Source organism: Psammomys obesus, unplaced genomic scaffold, assembly GCF_907164565.1.
Source record: "Psammomys obesus unplaced genomic scaffold, mPsaObe1.curated_primary_1811, whole genome shotgun sequence".
NCBI lineage: Eukaryota > Metazoa > Chordata > Mammalia > Rodentia > Muridae > Psammomys > Psammomys obesus.
In genome coordinates this window covers 1,988,819-2,010,429 of record NW_026594143.1, presented here as the reverse complement: position 1 = coordinate 2,010,429, position 21,611 = coordinate 1,988,819, and the positions used below count along the sequence as shown (strand labels likewise).

At 38.3% G+C, this 21,611-nt stretch overlaps 1 protein-coding gene and 1 non-coding gene across 4 annotated transcripts in view; both read left to right on the top strand.

Moving 5' to 3' along the window:
• Positions 1-99: 99 nt before the first annotated feature.
• Pfkfb1 (6-phosphofructo-2-kinase/fructose-2,6-biphosphatase 1) overlaps positions 100-21,611 on the top strand; it is a 61,694-nt gene continuing 40,182 nt past the window's right edge. The window contains exons 1-3 of one of the 3 annotated variants that reach the window (XM_055617908.1): positions 100-278; positions 849-948; positions 1,674-1,959. In XM_055617908.1, the coding sequence (XP_055473883.1) occupies positions 1,932-1,959 (28 nt within the window). In that variant the 5' untranslated portion in view covers positions 100-278; positions 849-948; positions 1,674-1,931. Of the gene's footprint in view, positions 279-848; positions 949-1,673; positions 1,960-6,192; positions 6,645-21,611 lie in introns of those variants that run through there. The other 2 variants (XM_055617909.1, XM_055617907.1) reach the window with 2 other exon arrangements.
• LOC129684725 (small nucleolar RNA SNORA17) lies at positions 14,696-14,824 on the top strand. The gene has a single exon (XR_008721389.1). It is a non-coding gene; the product is annotated as a small nucleolar RNA SNORA17 (small nucleolar RNA).

The following is a 21,611-nucleotide window of genomic DNA, read 5'->3' as shown; positions in this document are numbered from 1 at the left end:
GCCTTCTCTCGCGTTTGCGCAGGCGCTCTCATGTTGCCTCCGCCCCATCCGACGTCCTACGGCAGGACGCACGCAGTGCGGGTAACGGAGGGCGGGGCTTCAAGTTCGGTTCTCTTAGGCGGGAGACGGAACTGAGGTGGAAGCTGTAGGAAAGCTGGGCTTGTTCGAACCAGCTTGTAATCCCAGTATTCAGGAAACTGAGGCAGGCTCAGTCATGAATTCAAGGCCATCCTGGGCTACATAGCAGGACCCAATCCAAAACCTGGGAAGAGTGACTGGTGAGAGGCGCGTCTCTGGTTGGGCTCCTTCCCTTCTGGCCGCACCCTAGCCTGGACGCCAGAGTCTGACTGCTTTTGTCTACACAAAAGTCTCCCTGATGCGTCAGGTTACTTAGAAGTGGGATTTTGTCACTTTATCAAAGGGCGGGCCTCCTGGGAAACAAACTCTGCCAGAGCCCTTCCCCCCATCCAGACGGAACTCCGGCGTAAGTGAGCGGCCCCTGGCGGTGACTGAGGGTCCTCTGCCCCTGGAGTCCTTTTGGGCAGTGGCGAAGGGGACTTTTTCAGTTGAAAAATGGAACAATTAAGAACCTAGGTACTAGGATAAGACTGGGGAGGGTGGCTTCCGTTTTGATGGAATCTAGAGGCAGGAGACTACCTCAAATCCTCCCCTTATATTTGTCTTGGCTCTCGTAGCATGTAAAGGATGAAACAGAACACATACGTGGCATTTGGCTCCATTTCTCAGATGAGCAAAATCGAGGCCTAGAACATTTAAACTCCAGAATAGTATTGTCTCCCGATGCAGCTGTGGTTTTTCCTGTCTACACCGTGGCATTTCATTCTTAGGATAAACCAGGAAGAGGCACTGAAGCTAAGTAGCAGTTGAGTACATTCGTCTCAGCCTCACAGAAGTGAGAGAGCCAAGATTTAAATCCTTCTTAATCAGGTAAACCATTGCTTCTTCTTTCCACACACTTCTCTGTTTAGGTCTTTTCCTGTGGGCACCACTGCACTCTGTGGTCCGTTCTGTAACAACGTTTACCACAATGGCCAACTCCCATTGGTTTCTTTTGTCGATAGACTGCCAACAGCCTGAATGCAGTTGCCATCATCTCTAGCACAGCATATATAATAAATATTCAGCAGACAGATGAATAATCAGAGCAGTAGCAATGGGTTCTTGACTTATTTTTAAGATCACAGAAACAGAATTAACAGACATTGCCCAATTTCTAGGGAAAATTATAACTTTGCGTCCTTTAAGGTTTTTCACTGGAAATTGCTACAGAGTTATTCACACTCAAACACCCTGCCCCTCAGATTTTCACAGCCTTTGAGCCATCATCATCAGTGGCTGCAGAGTCACAGTGGGCTGCTCCCCCACCCCCAGAGGACTTAGAGATTATTAGTGATTGCCATCAGAAAATAGATCTGTAATTAAAATTTTGTGCCCTAAGCCTTCTCATGCTTTGGGAGTTACTGGCTAAGGATTGAATCCCAGGAGTGGGTTAATTAGGACAAGGGAAAGGAACAGTTTTCTTCCTGTTGCCAGATTGCTTTTAAGCACAGAATTTTGCCCACACTGCACTAAAGTCAGATATGATGCTTAGCCCCAAGGAAATCCAGATCTTGCTCGCCTCAATAGCTGGTTTTAATTTCTCCATTCTCCAGTGGCTTGTTAATATTAGTACTGACCTTTGGGGCAAGGTGAACACATGGTTGGACTGAAGAGAAAAGACTCCCGGTGGCTCAGGAACTTCTTTGCCAACTACAGCAGCTAATATTTCAACACTGCACACACCCCTTACCAAGGGCGCTTCCTCAGCCTTCTCAGGAACCAACGGATGTCTCTGGGTTTCCTATTTGATGCCACCCACTGGATCTGCTTTGGGGGTCTGTAAATGCAGGGGAACCATTGGATAAAAGGCGATGGAAGAAAAAGCCTCTAAGAGAACAGGTAGGTGAGCAAAAAGGAAAAGTAGACAGGTGTTTTACAGGTCACAAATCCTGGCTTCAGGCTCTTTAGAAAGTTTTCTTTGCATTGGAGTTTGATGTTAGAGTGTATGGGAGAGCTGGGAAATGATACATAATATATATATGTAATCCATCCATCAGTATTTTCAAATTCAGTTGTACTTGATTTTTAGGACACTGGCTAAAGGTCAATCTCCTACTATCTTTGAAATTCCAATTTTCATTTTATTTTATCTCATTTTGGAGACTGAGTCTTACTATCTTTCCCAAGTGGGCCTTGAACTTTCTGTGTAGCCCAGAATGGCTGTGATTTCGTTTTCCTCCCAGCATAGCTTCCAGCTACGTAGTATATTTTTAAATTAAATGAAGAATAGAGAGTGTATCTCTGACCTCTCCTCTAATGTATAAAGTCAGATTAATTTTCTATGACACTTTGACAAGTTCTTTAGTTTCTCTGGCTGTCAATAGACAACTTAGTAAAATAGAAATTAAAGCCCCTAGCCTACTTCCCACAGAGGACTGGCCTGATGATCAAGAAAGGGCAGAAGGCAGAATCCAGAGCTCTTTTGCTTTAGGACTTTCATGCTGTATCTGAGATTTGTGCTATTGGCTTTATGTGGCATCCCCAGGTAGTACCACCCACAACTTTCTACATGCTCTCCTTCCTGACTGACTATGGTCGGTGGAGAGCCACTCCTATGACTAGAATGCAGTGAGCTTTGTGGACTGGACAGGAGTCTGAAAATAGTTGAATAATGGGCCAGGGCAGTAGCTGAGAACAAAGGGATTATTGGCTGCTGTCACAGAAGTCCTGATATGTGCTCATACATGAAAAGCCTGCAAGCATGTGGTCAGCCATCCATCAGCTGCCTAGCCTGTAACAAATGCATTTACAAACCACACATTTCAAGACTTAACATTAAGGAGACCACTTTAATTAGTTTGTTGCCCATTTGTACTGTCTTGGTGCTTTAGATGAGCTTTTTCTCCATACTCTGTACTTGGAGGGGAGAGCAGGCTCTATGGCTCTCCAAAAGTCACTGCATAGTTTTCTTCCCTAGCGATAGTCCCGCTTTAAAACTTATGGTTCAGCTTTTAGCCTTGAGTGTGAATCTGATGCTGATTGAACCCTGTATTTATAACCAATATATTAAAACTTACTATGGAGAATTTCATCATTTTATTTATGCTGTTCCATCCCAAAGTTTTAAAACCTTTTTTTTTTTTTTTAGATGACAGTATTTACTTCAGACAAAGCAGCTCCCCCATCCATTTCCCTGAAAGCTGTTACAATATCTACCAGGGTGAACTAGGATTTCTTGTCACCTTGTTTATCTCATCTGCAGCCGAGAAATGTAGATTGTGAACATCCTCAAGGAGCCATAAGCATCTAGTTAGATAGCAGACCTAGAAATTGTTGCTCACATAGAGGTACATGGGCAACATGAGAACCAGAGGCAAATCTTCTCTCAAGGCTGCAAGGCTGACTTTCAGAGACAGTAAGCACTAAAACTTGTCTTTATGGACAAGACAGAGTTCAGTGAGACTAGAAGACACCCCAGGCTGTGCAAAAGCCTAAAGACAGAAAATGCTGTGTTTGGGGACCCCTGTGAATTAGCCAATGCAGTTAACCATGGGGGTCTGCAGGATAGAAGTCTGATAGATAGCTTGGAACTTGATTTAGATGAGGCTTGAATGCTACGCTGAGGAATTTCTATAAGGCTTGTTTTTGGTTTTGTTTTATAGGCTCAAAATTTTTAACAGTGGTGAAGAGTTTTATAATTGCAGGAAGGTTTAAATTAGGTTGTCAAACCTGGGCCCTGAGTTTTACCCATTCAGACTTTGTCAGAGGCCTTCCAGCTACCTAGCTCAGATTTCTTGCTACTAAAATTATCTTCCTGATGCATGGCAGTGTTGTAAGGACAAAAAATTGTAAACATAAAAGATATGTTCGTATGATTGGCTAGATAACCTTGGACAAGCCATCCCCTTCTCAAACCCATTTCCTCGTGTTTTACTGTGGATGTTTGAAAGGAGCAAATAAAATAAATGAAACGATGCTTTGTGGGCATCAGAAAACACAAAGTCATGGTGAGATCATTAAAACAGACTTACACTAGTTATGTGACTTATTGGGATTAAAAGACTTGCATCTGTTTCTGTGAATCTAGGAGCCCTCTACTAATGTGGAAGACCTAGCTATTTTTTTTTTACTTTGAATTGATATATAATTGTTCATACTTGTGTGATACTGTATGATTTTTCAATGCATGCATATAATGTACAATGATTAATTGGTGTCTGTATCACCTCAAATATTTATTATTTATCCTCTGTCAGCTCCTTCGAAGTATATAGTTATCTATTGTCAACCATAATTATCCTAATGTGCTCCAGAACATCAGAAGTCATTCCTCCAATTTACCAGAATACATGTCTGTTTGTTGTTCTCTCTCTCTCTCTCTCCCTCCCTTTTCCCACTAGTCTGTACTCAGTTTTTTATCAACATCTTTTCCGTTTGGCAAATAAGTGAGAGCATGTAGTATTTGAAATTTTATGCCCGACTTAGTTAGCAGAAACCTGGAAATGAGTTTACCTATTCAAACTGGTTCTCAGGAACTCTACAGTATAAATGTTAATCCTGTGTCATAATCTCATGAAAAACTTACACATTCCTTGGGGGAAAAGATGAACCATTTACTGAAATGAGTTTTCCTTTTCTAATTGATTCTCAGGAACTCTACAGTATAAATGTTAATCCTGTGTCATAATCTCATGATAGAACTTACAAATAACTTGGGAAAAAAGATGAATTCACAAAGAAAACAAATGTTGAATAATATATATTCAGTATTCCCCAGGTTTCTCCACGTGTGTCAGTACAGCTTGGATCTTCACTAACACTGAGGGAATGGTCACTGCTATCATTCCTATATACCAAATGAAAAAGCAAAACAAAACAGAAAACAATTGAGACACTGAAAAGTTAAGTCTTCTACTTCTTGATTTCTCAGATCCAGCAATGGGTAGAAGTGAGATTCCACCCAGACAGTGTGGCTCCACATTACATTGTTCTCAATTGCTCTGAACCATTGTTTCAGTAGGCTTGTTGAGATAGGTAGGCTTTGATGTTAAAAGTCTTATATGATGAATGCACAGCAACTGGAGTGACTAACCCTTGTATAGACTAAGGTTCTGAGGAAATATTTTTAGGAAGCTTCTTCAAAGACAAAGTAGAGCTGGGAGCATTTGAGAGCAGGGGCTGGAGATTTCTTTTCCCAAGAGGTCGTCCTTCTGTAGTCCAGCTTTATGGAAGAAATTTGAGCTTCCTAATACCCAATCACTGGAGGACTCTTGGGGGTGGGAAGGTTACAAAGAATGAAGTAAAAGGGCACTTGGACATCTTCCAGGCAAGCTGCGTAGTTGCATGAATTCTACAGATAAGTCTCAAAATAACCAGGGGATGGCAAGAAGAGTGGGGCCAAGTGAACGGGAGACATGTGGAAGAGATAGCCCTGTAGATTTGTGCTGTTTACATAGAGGTCATTGCCGCTTGTTCCTCATGCTATCCTCAGTGCAGTTTCCTCTCTCCTAAGCCCCCATCCCAAAACCTTGGCTTGAAGAGCTTTAGCCGGGGGGTTGGATTAGATTGTGATACTTTTATTGCTGGGTCATCTCATAGCTTTGGCAGCCATGTGAGCTGCGCTTACTTATCGGCTCTCTGCCCAGCAATGGCTGCAACTCACTCCTATTCCAAAGGTGTCAGATTTACTCTGATTTATTTAACCTTGGCTGGAAAGAGTATAAAGATGATCAGATAGTGCCAATCTCTTTGTAGTACCCAAGAGAGCTCATTTTAAGAGGGAGAGATCCCATGGAGAAGCAGGCAGCAGACTCCAGGGAAAGACAGTTTTGCAATGCCTTGTTGAATCGGGTGACCAGTGAGGTAGTGAAAGTCTTCTTCCAGTTTGGGCCTTTTATTGCTAGCTCAAAACATTGCATTTTGGATTAGAAACATTGTTTGTGTTTTTGTTTTGGGGGGCCATGTAATTTTGTTGTGAATCTGTTTCTGAGTTGGAGCTTAACACTCTAATTAGACCTGTTTTTTTTTTTTTTTATTTCAAAGCTTAGACCTATCTCCATCACCTTTGCCATGCCACACAACATAGGATGTAAGCACATGATCTTTGGTCTTTTATTTGCATACTCTACTAGTCCTGCCTTCATTGGCGGGAAGTAACTGGCCAGATCTGGGCTGTCTCGCTGGCTGCCTTCCTTGCTGGGCTCCAACTTATCTTTTATGTACATAGCCTGTGGATTTCAGAGGCCTCTGCTGACTTCTGCCTGGCCCCTGGCTCTCAGCATCCACGTTCCCACTTGTATATACAGGAGCAGAAGGAAAAGAGGGAGCTGGAGATCGTTTGTGAGAGACTCAGAAGCCCAGTGCATCCCTCTGTTTCAGCCCTGCTTATTTGCTGCTGTGGCCACGGCAACAAAAAGAACAGCTAGGAATATAGGAAGTGAGGTCCAATACCTTGTGGACAGTGGTATCATTAATTGCAACGTCTAAGATGTCTCAAGAGATGGGAGAGCTCACTCAAACCAGGTTACAGAAGATCTGGATTCCACACAGCAGCAGTAGCAGCAGGCTGCAACGGCGAAGGGGCTGTAAGTGGGGGTTTACGTTTGTGGGTGGTAGTGGTAGGTGGGTCTAGAAGAATAAATGGTGCACCCCATCCACTCACCCTCACATAGAAGTTGGAATAGATAAGAAATTGAATGAAATAGCTAGAGCATAACAAAAGGCTAATATGAGAAAGCGTAAGGAAGTAAGAGAGAAAGGCACATAGAGAAAACAAAGAATGAGGATTAGATAAAGAGAACCAAAGTTACAGGGACCCCTGATTAAGGGCTGTGCCCCTTTAATTGAGAGCTTGTTGAGAATGCTTCTTGTCTGGAATGTGAGGGCTCTGGTATAGTGCCACCTGGGAATATTTAATTTTGGCTTATATGAAAGATCTGGAAATGTGTCTTGTTTAATTTATGCCGGGTGAAATAAGGTGATGGTTCCTTGGCATCATGTTTCAGACGATAGGTGCTGAGTCTACAACACGACCATGTAACTTGTCAGCATTGCCCTTTCTCTTTCACAATCCTTTTAAAAATAACTCTGTACCTGCCTGGGCTGGAAAAGATAGTACTTGATCTTGACATTTATAGACAGTCTTGCCATTCTGAGGAGTTGAGGGAAAAGACAGTATCACAAAGTCCAGTCTGCCAGTGTATTGTTCAATTTGAAATTTTAAGGAGGAGCAGGGGCAAATGGAACATAGGCAAAGCTTGTAACTAGGCTTGAAACCAAAGTATACAATTTCTCATGGATAAGCGAGGATAATCGTGCAACAAGGTGTTTCCAGCTCAGCTTGAGAGACCAGAAGGGGGCTAGAGATAAGACATCTGTGGACTGCAGGACAGCTCAAGCAGTAGCTGAGGAAGCTGTTAGACTCTTAAAATGCTAGAGGAGGGTTGGCCTTAGGCATTCTGGGAGTAATACTTCATCATAGCAGTTCTAAAAAGATGGAGGATATTAAGTTAGTGCATGTGATAAAGGATGTGTTTAGAAGAAACAGAGTGGAAGACAAAATCCATCATTCTATTCTCCATCGTTCTCTTCATCAGCAACCCTAATTACTCATCTAGAGATGGAGGCATCTGGATGACATAGAACCTTATTCCTCCCTTACCCATCCAGCCACTCTTGAGCCTTTTGGGTTTAGCTGACAAGTAGTGATGCCATTCTGTATACATAGGTCCTCCAGAGTGAAAGCCTTGAGGAACCATATACATTAATGACCTTGCAGTCATATAGAAGGTACAAAAAAGAGCTGGTCATGACCAATACTCAAGAGGCAGATTCAGAAGAATTTTCTGCAACTTTGAGAGTTACTCTTAGCTACACAGTAGGTTCTCATCCAGCCAGGGTTATATAGCAAGACTCGGTCCGAAATGCAGTACAAGAACAATCCTTCCCACAAAACAAAACAAAAAAAGTGTTTATTTTAATTCTGAGTTCTATATTCTTTAATTGTGCATAAGAGTAATAGTTACCATATGCAAGGCTGTATAGCATTGAGTCCCACCTCCTGACTTTGTAAACTTAGGCAAGCCTATTATCCTTTTTGCTTCTGTTCCCTCACCTGTAAACTGATGTTGCTAACAGTACTGTTGAAAAGATTAGATAAACTGAAGTGGATTACATGCTTAGAAGTCTAAGTCACCCTTTCCTTCTAGCAACCTGTCTGAAAGATAGAATCAAGAATTTTGTTCTAACTGTTAAATATATAACCATGTATAAAGTGCTTGGATAGCTATATATATACTCTTTGCTTATCTAACGTTATATTTATATGAGCTACCCATATTATTGTTGGGTGTATTCATAGCTTGCTTATTTTTTCTTGCTGTGTGCTATCACATTTTGTGATTATCTGTGGGTATATATCTTACTACTGATGAACATTTAGGTGATTCTGAAATTTTAGCTTTAAACAATAGTGCAGTGGACATGCTTATACACTTATCTTGGTAGAGTAAGTCCTTCCATCTTGCCATTCTTATGGAATGTCTTGGCATTCTTGGCCTACTGCTTTTCTTCATGAATTTTTGGAATTATCTTTCCAAGTTATACACACAGAGAGACAATATTTTTAAGTACTTGATTGTAATCACAGTTTCTAAATCAATATGGGGAGAATAACCATCCTGTGATATTTAAATTTCCTTGAACATGATAATATCTCTTCACAATTTTTGGCTTTTTTTCGTGTTATTTGGAGTGATATTTTATAATTTATTATGCATATATTTATTCTATAAAGGATATGTATATCATTTTAATGAGTTCTTGCTTATTTTAATTTTTGCTATAAGCAGTATTTTGTAGAAAATTGTGTGTTACAGAAAGATTCTATTTTCCATGTTGCTGTTTTCTGGTTTTGATGTCAAGGTTATACTAACATCATGCAATGAGGTAAGAACTATTTTCTTTCATTCCATCTCTGACAGAGTTTGTCCCAGAACTATCTGTTCCTCAAATATTTGGCAGAACTTCCAGATCAAACAGTCTAGTCCTAGTGGGTCTTTTAAGCCTTTTAACTATTACAGTTTCTTTGAAAGTTATGGATTTTTATTTGTTTGTTTGTTTGCTACTTGTACTAAAACAGACTTGCTAACTTATGATTTTCTGGGAATTTTCTATTTCAGACATTTTCAAGTTTATTTAAAGTTTGTAAGTGCATCTCTTTAAAAGCTCTGTTGTCTTGTTATATTTTTTCCTTAGGTTCACTTATTTTTTTATTTAAAAAAAAAAACATTCCCCCCACACACAGTATATTCTCTAACAGCATTGTTCACTTGTACCTTTGTTTTAGTCCCTTGACATATCTTGTGACTAGTTGATTAGTTTTCTGGTTCTTCTAAAAAAGTCATCTTTGGGTTTTGTTTTGATTTTTTTTTTTTTAAGCTTTGAGTTTTTGTTGTGGTTGTTCTGTTGTATCTTTTTTTTTTCCTAAATTTTTTATAGTAGCCATTCATATCTTACGCTCTTTAAGTATTTTTTAACATTAGTTGTTAGGCGTCATCTCATTTATCTTCAAGCAGTCTTCTTTTCTGGTCTACAATTCGCCTACCAAACAGGGCTTGTGTTCTATATATGCATAAATCCTCATAGACCATTTGATGTATAGACACTCCATAAATTTGCTTACTCTGTCACTTACCCAGTTTCCCTCATTGCCTCAGTCTCTATCCTAGGACTGCTAGGACCCTACTGATTGTCATGTGGCAGCTAAGAGGTTAATGCTTGGAACAGTAGGGCACCTCTTGTACTTAGTACCAGTCCTTCAGCCAGCTTCTGTTTAGATAGGTCACTGTCAAGGCCATGTCCACTCAAATTTCATTCCTACCAGAAAACAAACTTTGTATGATCCTAAGTCCTTGAAATCCACTTTATGGGGCCTTTGGTGACCATTTTCTGAGCACTGGAAAAGAACATATATTTTACATTTGTGTTGCATTTATCTTAATTATGTCTTGCTTGTTAATCTGACTAAAATGTTCCAATAGTCTGCTGGAGTTTGGATTGCCTATCATTGTGGAAAATGTGTTAAAGTCTTCTAATAATTTTGCTAGTTTTGACGGCTTGTTACAAATAAATTTAGAGTGGCCATACTTTTGGTAATATCAAATAGTTTGTTATTGTTGTCATATTGCATTACAATTTCATTTTCTTTTGATATTAGTATATCTACACTCAGTTTACTAAGTTTAATATTTGCCTAACAAATTTCATTTAAAAATTTAAAAATTTGTTTTGTTTTGCTTGAGACAGAGTCTCTCTATTATGTAGCTGTGGCTGTCCTGGAACATGCTATGTTGACCAAGCTAGTCTTGAACTCACAGAGATTTACATGCTTCTCCCTCCCAAATGCTGGGATTAAAGGCATGTTCCATCACACACAGCAAAATTTGTTTTTCATTAGTGAAACAATTCATGTAACATGAAACTCACAGTCTTGAAGAATACAAGAGACTGATTTTGAACATATTCATATGATTGTACAACCATCATCACTAATTTGATTAATATGTATTTAAAATTTAGAGGAACCTTGGAGGATTGGGGGATTATGGGATGAATATGGTAACAATGCATTGTATGTTTGTATGAAAGTCTCTGAATAAAAATACTTTTATATCAAGTAAGATTTAATTGACTCATAGCTGTATATATTTATGGGAGACAACATGGTATTTCAATACATGTATGTAGTGTGAATTATTAGATTAAGGTAATTAGTCTATTCATCAACTCAGATATTTATCATGTATTTGTGTTGAGAACATCTAAAATACTCTCTACTAGTTATTTTGAAATTCATTATAAGAAAAAGAAACTTTATGCTCTTTAGGGTACCTTCCCATTCCACCCTTCCCTCCACCCTGGTACCTACTAACCTACTCTTCCATTTCAATGGCTTAGTTTATTTGAGACATTCCATAGAAATGGAACCATTTACCGTGTGGCCTTTAGTGTTTGATCTGGTTTGTTGTGCATAATGTTTCCAAGGTTAATATATGTTGTATTATGTTTATAACTTTTTATAGTCAAGTATTATCTTATTATATGGACATACCACTTTCTATACATCTAATCATAAAGTGATCAGCAGTTTGGTTGTTGCCACTTTTGGCTACTCTGAATAATGCTTTCATGAACATTCATGTACAAGTTTTTTATGGACATAAATGTTTATTTCACTTAGGAGTAGAATTCTTGAATCATACAGAAACTGTTGATAGCATTCTGAGTAAACATCTGCAAAATTGTATTTTTTTAAAAGTGAGTTTGACAGAGGTAGACATATCTCAGGTTTGAAGCCAGCCTGGCCTACAAAGTGGGTTCCAGGAAAGCCAGGGCTGTTATACAGAGAAATTGTCTCAAAAACAAACAAACAAACAAAAAAAAAGTGACCTCATAATATTATTTCCCAAAACAACATACAATGGTTTCAGATTTTCCATATCCTCATGGACATTTATATTATTATGTTATATTACTATATACTTTCTGGAAAAATATGTACCCTCTCTTTGTGACTTGTATTTGTATAATGACTAGTGACTTTTAAAAAAATCTTTTCATGTGCTTATTGGCCATTTGTGTATTTTCCTTGGAGAAAAGTCTATGCAGATTCTTTTTCTTTGCCCATTTTAATTTAATTAGATTATTTGTCCTTGAATTATTTGTAAGAGTTTCTTTTTTTAGAATTAAAAAAAAATATGTGTTTGTATGTATGTGCATAGAAAAGTAAGAAGACAACTTGTAGGGGTCGTTTGCTCCTTCTACCATGTGAGTCCCTGGAATAAAACTTAGGTCTTGAGGTTTAGTGGCAAGTGCCTTTACTGGCTGAACCATCTGTTTATCTTTGACGCGGGGTCTCACACTGTATCCCAAACTGGGGTGAGACTTCTAGAAATCCTCCTGCCTCAGCGTGCAAACACTAAGATTTGTAAGTGCTTTAAGTACTAAATACTAGTGTCTTATCCAAAATATGATTTATAAAATTTACTTTCATTCTATGGATTTCTTCTTTTTAGTTTTTCCCTTCTTTTCTTCCTTTCTTCCTCCCTTCCCTCTTTCCTTCCTCTTTCTCTTCCTTTCTTTTTCCTTTTTAAGACAAGGTGTTACAGCATCCTGGCTTTGAACTAGCCAAAGTTATCCTTGAACTTCTCATCTAACTGCTTCTACCTCCTAATATATACTGAAAAGAAAAATATGGGCCACCATACCCAATTTATGTGTTGCTAGGGATAGAATATTAGAGTTTTATCATCTTAGGCAAATACTTCCCTAACTGAGCTACATCTCTACCTGTGAGTTTTCTGTTCACTTTTTTGTGGAGGTGGGGGTGGATGGGTAGGTTCTTATTAAATACCTGGTCTGTTCTAGAACTCAGGATCCTTCTGCCTTAGCCTCTATAGTTCTAGTATAAAAGATGTGACTCTTCATGCCTGGTTTCGATTTCTTTTTCTCTTTCCTGTTTTGTTTGGTTGGTTGGTTTTTTTCAATTTAATGTGATAAGAGCTCTTCTAGTCCAGGCTTGCCTTGAATTCCTCATCCTTTGGTCTCTACTTTCCTGGTGCTGAGTTCACAGGTATGCTCCACCATGCCTGGGTCTTACAGTGTATTTTGAGATACAAACATTTTTAATTATGAACAGTATAGTAGCAGAAGGATCACAGGGTAGAGGGCAGACTTGGCTATATAGCATATTTCAGGTCAGTCCTGAATATTGCAATACCTTATCTCCACAATGCAATTGTTTTACTTTGATAAGTCTTTCCTTGCTAGTGATTTAAGTATCATTTTTATGAAACTTGTCTAATTCAATGCTGCAAAGATTTATGCCTAGATTTTACTGTAGGAGGTTTGTAGTTTTGGTTCTTATATTTAAGTGTTTGGCGCATTTTGAAATCATTTTGTCATGTGGTATGAAACAGTAACATAACTTGATTTTGTCTTTACATTTGAATATTGGGTCATCCCAACTTCATTTATTGAAAAGACTTCTTTCCAGAGTGAATTACCATGACACCATTAATGAAGCTTATTTGTCCATAAATTAAAGGGCTTTCTAGACTTTTAATTATACTCAGCCCCCATTAGTTACAGTCTTCATTACTATCTACTAACACATAGTAAAATTTGCATACAATAAATTTTGAAACTTTAAAACATGAGTCCTTTAACTTTGTTCTTCTTGAATTATTTTGGGTACCTTACATCTTTTGCATTTTTATATGTATTTTGGGGATGAATTGGTCTTTTTATGCATAGGTGCTGCATTCATTCTGTAGATCAGCCTGGGAATACTGACATCTTAAGAATATTAAGTCTTCGCTTTATAAGATGTTTCATTTACTTAGGTTGTTTGTAATTTCTTTGTAATTTTTAAAATATACTTTTACGTTTATATATTTAAATTTATGTCAGTATAAATGGAATTGGTTTTCTTAATTTTAATTTATTTTCTCATTGTTACACTAAAGGGTTTTTTTTGAGATTATAATTACATCACTTCCTTCCACCTTTTATTCTCTTCAACTGCCCCACCATATACCCCTACTTGCCCTTGTTCAAATTAATGGCCCCTTTTCTCATTAGTTATTGTTATTTGCATATGTGTGTATATAGCCCCAGTTTTAGAACATACAATTATCATGTCCATCATTAAATCTATGAAAAATAAGTGTTTTGCCTTTATTAAGTCCCTTTCCAACTCTCTTTCTTTTTTCTATAGATCCAGATTTCTGAGCTTTATTATATCCTCTTTGTCTAAAGAGCCTTCAGTGTTGATTATAGGGCAGTTCTGTTAACACTGAATTGATTTTAACAATGTATTGCTAAGAGCCAGGCATGGTGGTGCATGCATGTAATCCCAGCTTTCAGGGAGATGTAGGCGGTCGCATTACTGTGACTTCGGGGCCAGTCTAGTCTACAAAGCAAGTCCAAGACAGCTGAGAAACCCTGTCTTGAAAAACCAAACCAAAACAACAACAACAAAAACATTGCTGAACATGGAATTTCTGGTTTCTAGGTTTTTGGTTTTGTTTTCTTTTTAATTCCATTCTAAAACTGGCTTTTGGTTTCTGGTAAGTCTGTGAAATCTCCAACATTGTAGATTAGGTCCTTTTCCTACTGTCTTTATGACCTCCTTTAAAATTATCTTCTTGCCTTGCTTTTCATGAAATTAGTTATAATTATAGTTGCCAGAGAATGAAAAATTGTTTAGTGACTTATTTTGGACTTCTCTTTTGGTCACATTTCAGAGTGAGTCTCTTTTCTCTCTTCTATCTTTCCAATTTGTAATCACTGTTACAAGTACTGAATGTTTTTTAGCACATTCCTGGAGTTTAGGGTCAGAGGACTGTTAAAATTAAATAATTGATTAGCACAGTGGGCCTGTATCTTGCAGCTGTGACCATTGTCAGTATTTCTCTCCCTTCTCTGGCCAAAGCATCCCAGTCTATTTGTTTAAAGCTCTCTTTCTCGTTGACTATGGAGGTTAATTTCTTTTTCCTCAGGTAAGGCTTGAAGACTGTAATGGGATGGTATGGGACAAATTTCTCTTCTCTAGCTGTTCAAAATGCCAACATTACCTGCCTCTAGAGTTGCAGGTGTAGCTGCTGTGTCACATCTGTGTCAGTGGGTGGCAGAGAGAAAAAAGGCTACATCTGAGCTCAGTGTTCTGACTTATGAACATCTGAAGGATTAGTAGCCTAACATTCCCTGAAGAAAGTGAGCCTGAGACCACCAGCCTAGTGCCAGGGGGTCCTGAGAGGAAACTAGTCTGATACTACTGCCAGTCCAGCAGTAGTCTGTATATGATGTGTATTTTTTGTATATAATATTTCCATCAGACAAATTTTCAGAGCTATTCCACAAATATTATTTAGACCTATCTTCTGTGTACACTACCTAGTGGTCTTTCTGAGTCTTGGATAGAAGTCTTTAAGGTAGTTGAGTTAACAAAGTTGGTATGCTAATTAGGATCAAAGCACTTGCAAGTCATAAATAAGTACACTCTTTCTTCCTCCTCTTCTCCTTCTCCTCTTCTTCTCCTTTTCTTCTTCCTCCTCCTCTTCTTCTTCAACAGGGTTTCTCTGTGTAGTCTTGGCTGTCCTGGGCTCACTTCGTAGACCAGGCTGGCCTCAAACTCACAGAGATCCACCTGCCTCTGTCTTCCTGAGAGATTATAGGCATGCACCACCACACTCTGCATATCTTTCTTCTTTTGTTTCTTTTCAGTGCTTTCCAGTTTCTTTGGCTACCATTTCTTTCCTCTTTTAGGAAACTATTCACTGTAATGGTTGTACCCCTTCTAGTAACAATGTAGACAGAGAGAAAAGAGGAAAAACTCCTATGAATTCTGCTTGTGTCTTGTTGACACTATCTCAAACTCCAGAAATGTTCTCATCCCACAGGGTTTTGATTCCTCTAAACTCCCATACTAGGTCCCTTCTACGTCTGAGTCACCTTTGTTATTGATTCTTTCACTATAGAACCAAAGATGTACAGTAAATTAAAACCCAAGGGAGGCTGGTATGTAGCTCAAAAATGGAACACTTGCTTTAAGTCCAATCTTTAGTAACTACCCAGTCCCAAACCCTCAAAGGATTTATCCCATTGTCTCTGAACTTTAGTTCTTTTTTCTGTTTCTTCATAAAAGAAATTATGTGTTTTATTTATACAAAGTTATGGGTTTCTTAATGATTTTCATGCATGTATGTCATCTTATTTCCATTTCTCAAGCCCAAACTACAAGCTTTATTCTATGGCTCACTCTGTCCATTAAATAATGTTCATTTCTGGTTTTCATGTGATAGTGAATTCAGGCTCAGGATACTGAAGGCAATGAAATAATGTTGATTTTTGCAACTGTCTAGGTGTTTCTGCTTATTGTTTTCTTTAAATTTAGTTATTTATTTGGGGGTGAAATGAGTACGATGGTCTGTATGTGGAAGTCAAACAACATCTAGTGAGAGTCAGTTCTTTCCACCTACCATGTAGCTTCCAAGGATTGTATTCAGGAATGAATGTAGGTCAGGAATGAACTTGAACTTTATTCAACCTGCTCACCAGCCCGTTTGTTTGAGATGGGGTTTCACTGTATAGCCCAGGATAGTCTCAAGAATAGAAATATTTTCTGTTCATTATATTTGTTTTTGCTATTTCCTCTTCATAGTATATATTTACTTTTCTCCATTATGTCTTCAAATATTTCTTCTGCCCAATTCTTTCTTCCATTTGTAATATTAAATACACATATATTGCATTGCCTATTCACATATATTTGTTTATTTATTATTATGCTTTTTGTTTATTTCCCTACCCTTTATTATATTTAACTGGTTAAAACTTACAATAGGCATGGTGATGCATACCTTTAACCTCATCACTTGTGAGGCATCACTTGTGAATCTCTGTGAGCTTGAGACTAGCCTGATCTATAATAGTAGGTTCTAAGACAGACAGGGCTATGTAGAGATATCCTGTCTCAAACAACAATAATCATTTTAAATAAAAATTGCCCATATTTATGGGGTGCCAGAAATTAGCCATCACAGGACACGGACTTCATGATTTTATTCAGAATCTTAAAAGGTGGCTTCTGTAGAAGTTGACAGTAGAAAGGTGGTTGTCAAGGACTGAAGAAAGAAAGGAAGAGGAATGGTTTAATGTTGATTTATGTGTATTAAATTCTGTTTAGGTATGAATAAGTTCTAGTGTAGTGTTACACTGTAATGGTACTATATGTCATAATTACTACATTTTATTTTAACATTTATTTTTAACGTATTTTGAATATTTATAAACAAAAATGGGTCTTGAAGCTGCTAGGCAAGTATTTTACTACTGAATTATATCCCTAGCCCTATATTACATTTTTCAAAGATAGAATAAAGGACTTTAAAATATTTCATCTATTTTAAAATGTTTTAATTTATTTTTATTTGTGTTTTGCCTGCATGTATGTAATGTATGTGTACTTACTACCTGTGTGCGTGCACTATCTACAAAGGCTATAGGGTACTAGATCTCCTAGAACTGGAGTTAAAAATAGTTGATCTTTAGTGTGGGTGCTGGGAAATGAACCTATAAGAACATTCAGTACTCTTTTTTTATTTTAATTTTTATTAATTACACTTTATTCACTTTGTATCCCCTCTGTAGCTCCCTCCTTCGTTCCCTCCCAATCCTACCTTCCCTCCCCCTTCTCCATTCATGCCCCTCCCTCAGTCCACTGATCAGGGAGGTCCTCCTCACCTTCCTTCTGATCCTAGTCTATCAAGTCTCATCAGGAGTAGCTGTATTGTCTTCCTCTGTGGCCTGGTAAGGCTGCTCCCCACTCAGGGTGAGGTGATCAAAGAGCAGGCCAATCAGTTCATGTCAGAGACAGCCCCTGTCACCATTACTATGGAACCCACTTGGGCACTGAACTGCCATGGGCTACATCTGTGCATGGGTTCTAGGTTATCTCCATGAATGGTCCTTGCTTGGAGTATCAGTCTCAGAAAAGACCCCTGGGCCCAAATTTCTTGGTTCTTTTGCTCTCCTTGTGGAGCTCCTGTCCCCTCCAGGTCTTTCTATCACCCCCTTCTTTCATAAGATTCCCTGTATTCTGCCCAAAGTATGGTTATGAGTCTCAGCATCTGCTTAGATAGTCTCCAGGGTAGATCCTTTCTGAGGCCCTCTATGGTAGGCTACTGTCCTGTTCCCTGTTTTCTCCCTCTTCTGATGTCCATTCTCTTTGCCTTTTGAATGGGGACTGAGCATCTTAGCCATTCAGTACTCTTAACTATTGCTCAATCAATTCCTCCAGCCCCTAATTTTTATTATTTTTTATTTTTAATTAAAGTATTTTATACAGCATATGCTGATCATATTCTCTCCCCTTCTCAATTTCCTAGATCTTTCCCACCCAACTTCATGTTATGTCTTAAAAAAGAAGAAAGTCAGGGAAAAAACACCCAAAAATAATGTAAACAGATAAACACAAAAGAAAACTAGTAAGACAAAAACAAAACAAAAAGCATGTGCATACATACACACACAAAACAAGTAAACAAAAACATGAAGTTTGTTTTGTGTTGGCCAATTACTTCTGCACCTAGGACCTGCCCTGGAATGTGCTTGATATGCCCAGTGATACTCCATTGGAGAAAACTGATCAACTGTAAATAGCTTCTGGGCTAGGGTGGGAATTTGTGTTCACTTCTCCATCTCAGTACTGAGATTTTGGTCTGGCTTATACCTGTTTGAGTCTTGTGGCCTTCTGTCACAGTCTCTGTAAGTTCCTATGTACATCAGCCTTGTTGTGTCTGTTGTGACTTCTTTGGAGTCACCCATCACTTTTGACTCTTAGGACCTTTCTACTTCCTCTTCCATATATATTTCTGAGGCTTGAGGGTAGAGGCTTAATGAAAATATACCATTTAAGACTGAGTGCTCTAAAGTCTCTCATACTCTGCTAAATGTCTAGTTGTGGATCTTTTTGCTGATTACTATCTGCTGCAAGAAGAAGCTTCTTCGATTTGGGTTGAGTGATGATTTGCTCTGTGGGTATAGCAATATGTCATTTGGATTTATCTTATGGCTATGTTCCTTTAGTAAAACAATAGGTTTACCATTAGACCCATGACCTATCTAGTCTCAGGTTCTCAGACACTTTAATAATGCCATATAGTCCTTCTAATGGAGTGGGCCTTAAATCCAATCAAAAAGTGGTTTGCTATTCCCATAACATTTGTGCAACTATTGTATTAGTATATCTTGCAGGCAGTTCTCTATTATAGGTCACAGATTTGTAGCTGAGTAATAATTGATTACTTTTCTCCTCTTATCATGGCAGAGTACTTTCTGGTACCATGAAAGCTGATCAGGAGGGGTGAAGCTGGTAGGCACCAGCTTGATTTCTCAATGTTTCAGTGACATAAGTACAATCAGGTTATGGAGAGTGAACAATAGCCTTGGCAATGGCCTGTGATATTTGGGAGTTTCTATGGTACTCCTTTGGCTAATGACTCAACAAGATGTAACCCATTCCTGGCACTGGAGGCTTTACTTGGTGGCATAAAATATGTAGTTGGGGTGTTGTCTCCCCCATTATATGGTGACTCCATTTAAATTCCCTTTATATATGTATAAATTTTATGAAGTTTCTACAGTAGTAAGTTTCCATGTGGATTTTCAAGAAGCCTTTACCACCTTATCCCTCCTTTACCCTGCTCTCCTCACTTAATTCTTTAACTCTAGTTTCCTCTTTATCCCCTTTATAACACTATACCCTAGATTGCTCCTTTGTGGGAGATGCCCTTCTCCCTCCTAGTTTCTTACCAAGTACCTAGCATCTGTTGGTTTTGTTTTGTTTGTTTTTTTTTTTCATTAAAAAGGACACACAAAGACACACACCCACATAACAACTAAAGCTTACAATCTAACATCCACATATAAGAGAAAACATGAAATGTCTGTCTTTTGCAATCTGGGTTACCTCATTCAGGATAACTTCTCTAGCTCCACCCATTTACCTGCAAATTTTGTAATTTCATTTATCAGCTGATGATACTCCATTGTGTAATTGTACCAGTATACATTATCCATTCATCGGTTGATGGACATCTAGGCCATTTCCAATTTATGGCTATTATGAGTGAACAATAATGGACATGGATTATTAAATGTCTCTATAGTAAGATGAATTTTCCCTTCGTTATATGCCCAAGAATGATACAGCTAGATCTTGAGGTATACCTCCTCCCAGCTTCCTAAAGAACCACCACACTGATTTCCATAGTGGCTGTACATGTTTGCACTTGCACCAGGAATGAATATGTATTTCCCTTTTCCCACATTCATACCAACATTTGTTGTCATTTTTAAAACATTTATTAATTTGGAATTTGGATCTTTGCTCTGTGTATCCTTCATTTAATTTGGCAAAAGCTTTGTCAATTTGGTGATTTTCTCAAAAAAAAAAAAAGCCCACTCCTCATTTCATTTATTCTTAGTACTTTGTTCGTCTCCATGACAATTGATTTCAGCCCTGAGTTTGATTATTTCTTTCCATTTATTCTTTCTCGATATTTCCTTTTGTCCTTGAACTTTCAGGTATGTTGTTAAGTTACTAATATGAGATCTCTTCAGGTTTTCATGTAGGCACTTAGTGCTATGATCTCACCTCTTAAAATTATGTTCATTGTGTCCCAGCCCTAGGTTTGGATCTGTTGTATTTTAATTTTCATTCAGTTCTAAAACTTTTAAAATCATCTTCTTTATTTTCAGTCTTTATTATTTTTTATTATTTAAAACAATTTCTACCTCTGCCCTGAAGACTATCAAAACAGATGCTGAGCCTGATGGCCAACTGTTGGGCAGAATGTAATGGAATCTTATGTAAGAAGTAGGAAATAACAAGAGCTGGAGAGGACAGGAACTCCACAAGGAGAGCAACAGAACAAGAAAATTTGAACACAGGGAACTTCCCAGAGACTCATACTCCAACCAAGGACTATTCATGGAGATAACCTAGAACCCCTGCACAGATGTAGCCCATGGCAGTTCAGTGTCCAAGTGGGTTACATAGTAATGGGAAGAGGGACTGCCTCTGACATAATCTGATTGGCCTGCTCTTTGATCACTTCCCTCTGGGGGGGAGCAGCCTTACCAGGCCACAGTAGAGGACAATGCAGCCACTTTTGATGAGAACTGATAGACTAAGATCAGAAAGAAGGAGAGGAGGACCTCCCCTATCAGTGGACTTGGGGAGTGGCATGCATGCAGAAAGGGGAGGGAGGGTGGGATTGGCAGGGGAGGAGGGAGGGGCTTATGGGGGGATACAAAATGAATAAAATGTAATTAATAAAAAATAAATAAAAGATTTAAAAAAAAAAAAAAACAAAAAAGAAAAACGAAATAACCCACCAAACTATAACCAAATAAAAATGTGTGCGTGTGCACACATATACACACCAAAAAAACAAACAAACAAACAAACAAAACCCTATGGATTCCAATAAATGTTGCTCAACTGTTCCTGAACAAGAGGCCTGTTCTGGAGTGGTTGATATAACCATTGTAACTCTTATTAGAAAAAACTGATTTTTCCCTTTCCTATAGCAGCTATAAATGGCAGTTCAGTTTTAACTTTTGCTCTACTGGCTAGGTTTTCATTCATTCCATTTTATTCATTTAAAAATATAATATAATAAGATAGTACAAAAACTATGACATTGAAGTTGGACAAGACAAAGGAACAGAAGGAAAAGAACCCAAGAGAAGAAACATGATTCAGTGACACAGTCATTTACACACTCAGGAATCCCATGAATGCACTAAGTTAGAAGCCATAGCATGAACTCAGAGGATCTGCTGCAGACCCCTGCAGGCCCTGTGCTAAAACCATCTGGCCCTAGACTTTTAATGACTGCTCCTATTTCACTTGCAGTTATAGGTCTCTTTAAATTGTTTTTCTGAATTTCCTTTAACTTTCGTATGTAGTACCTATCAAGAAA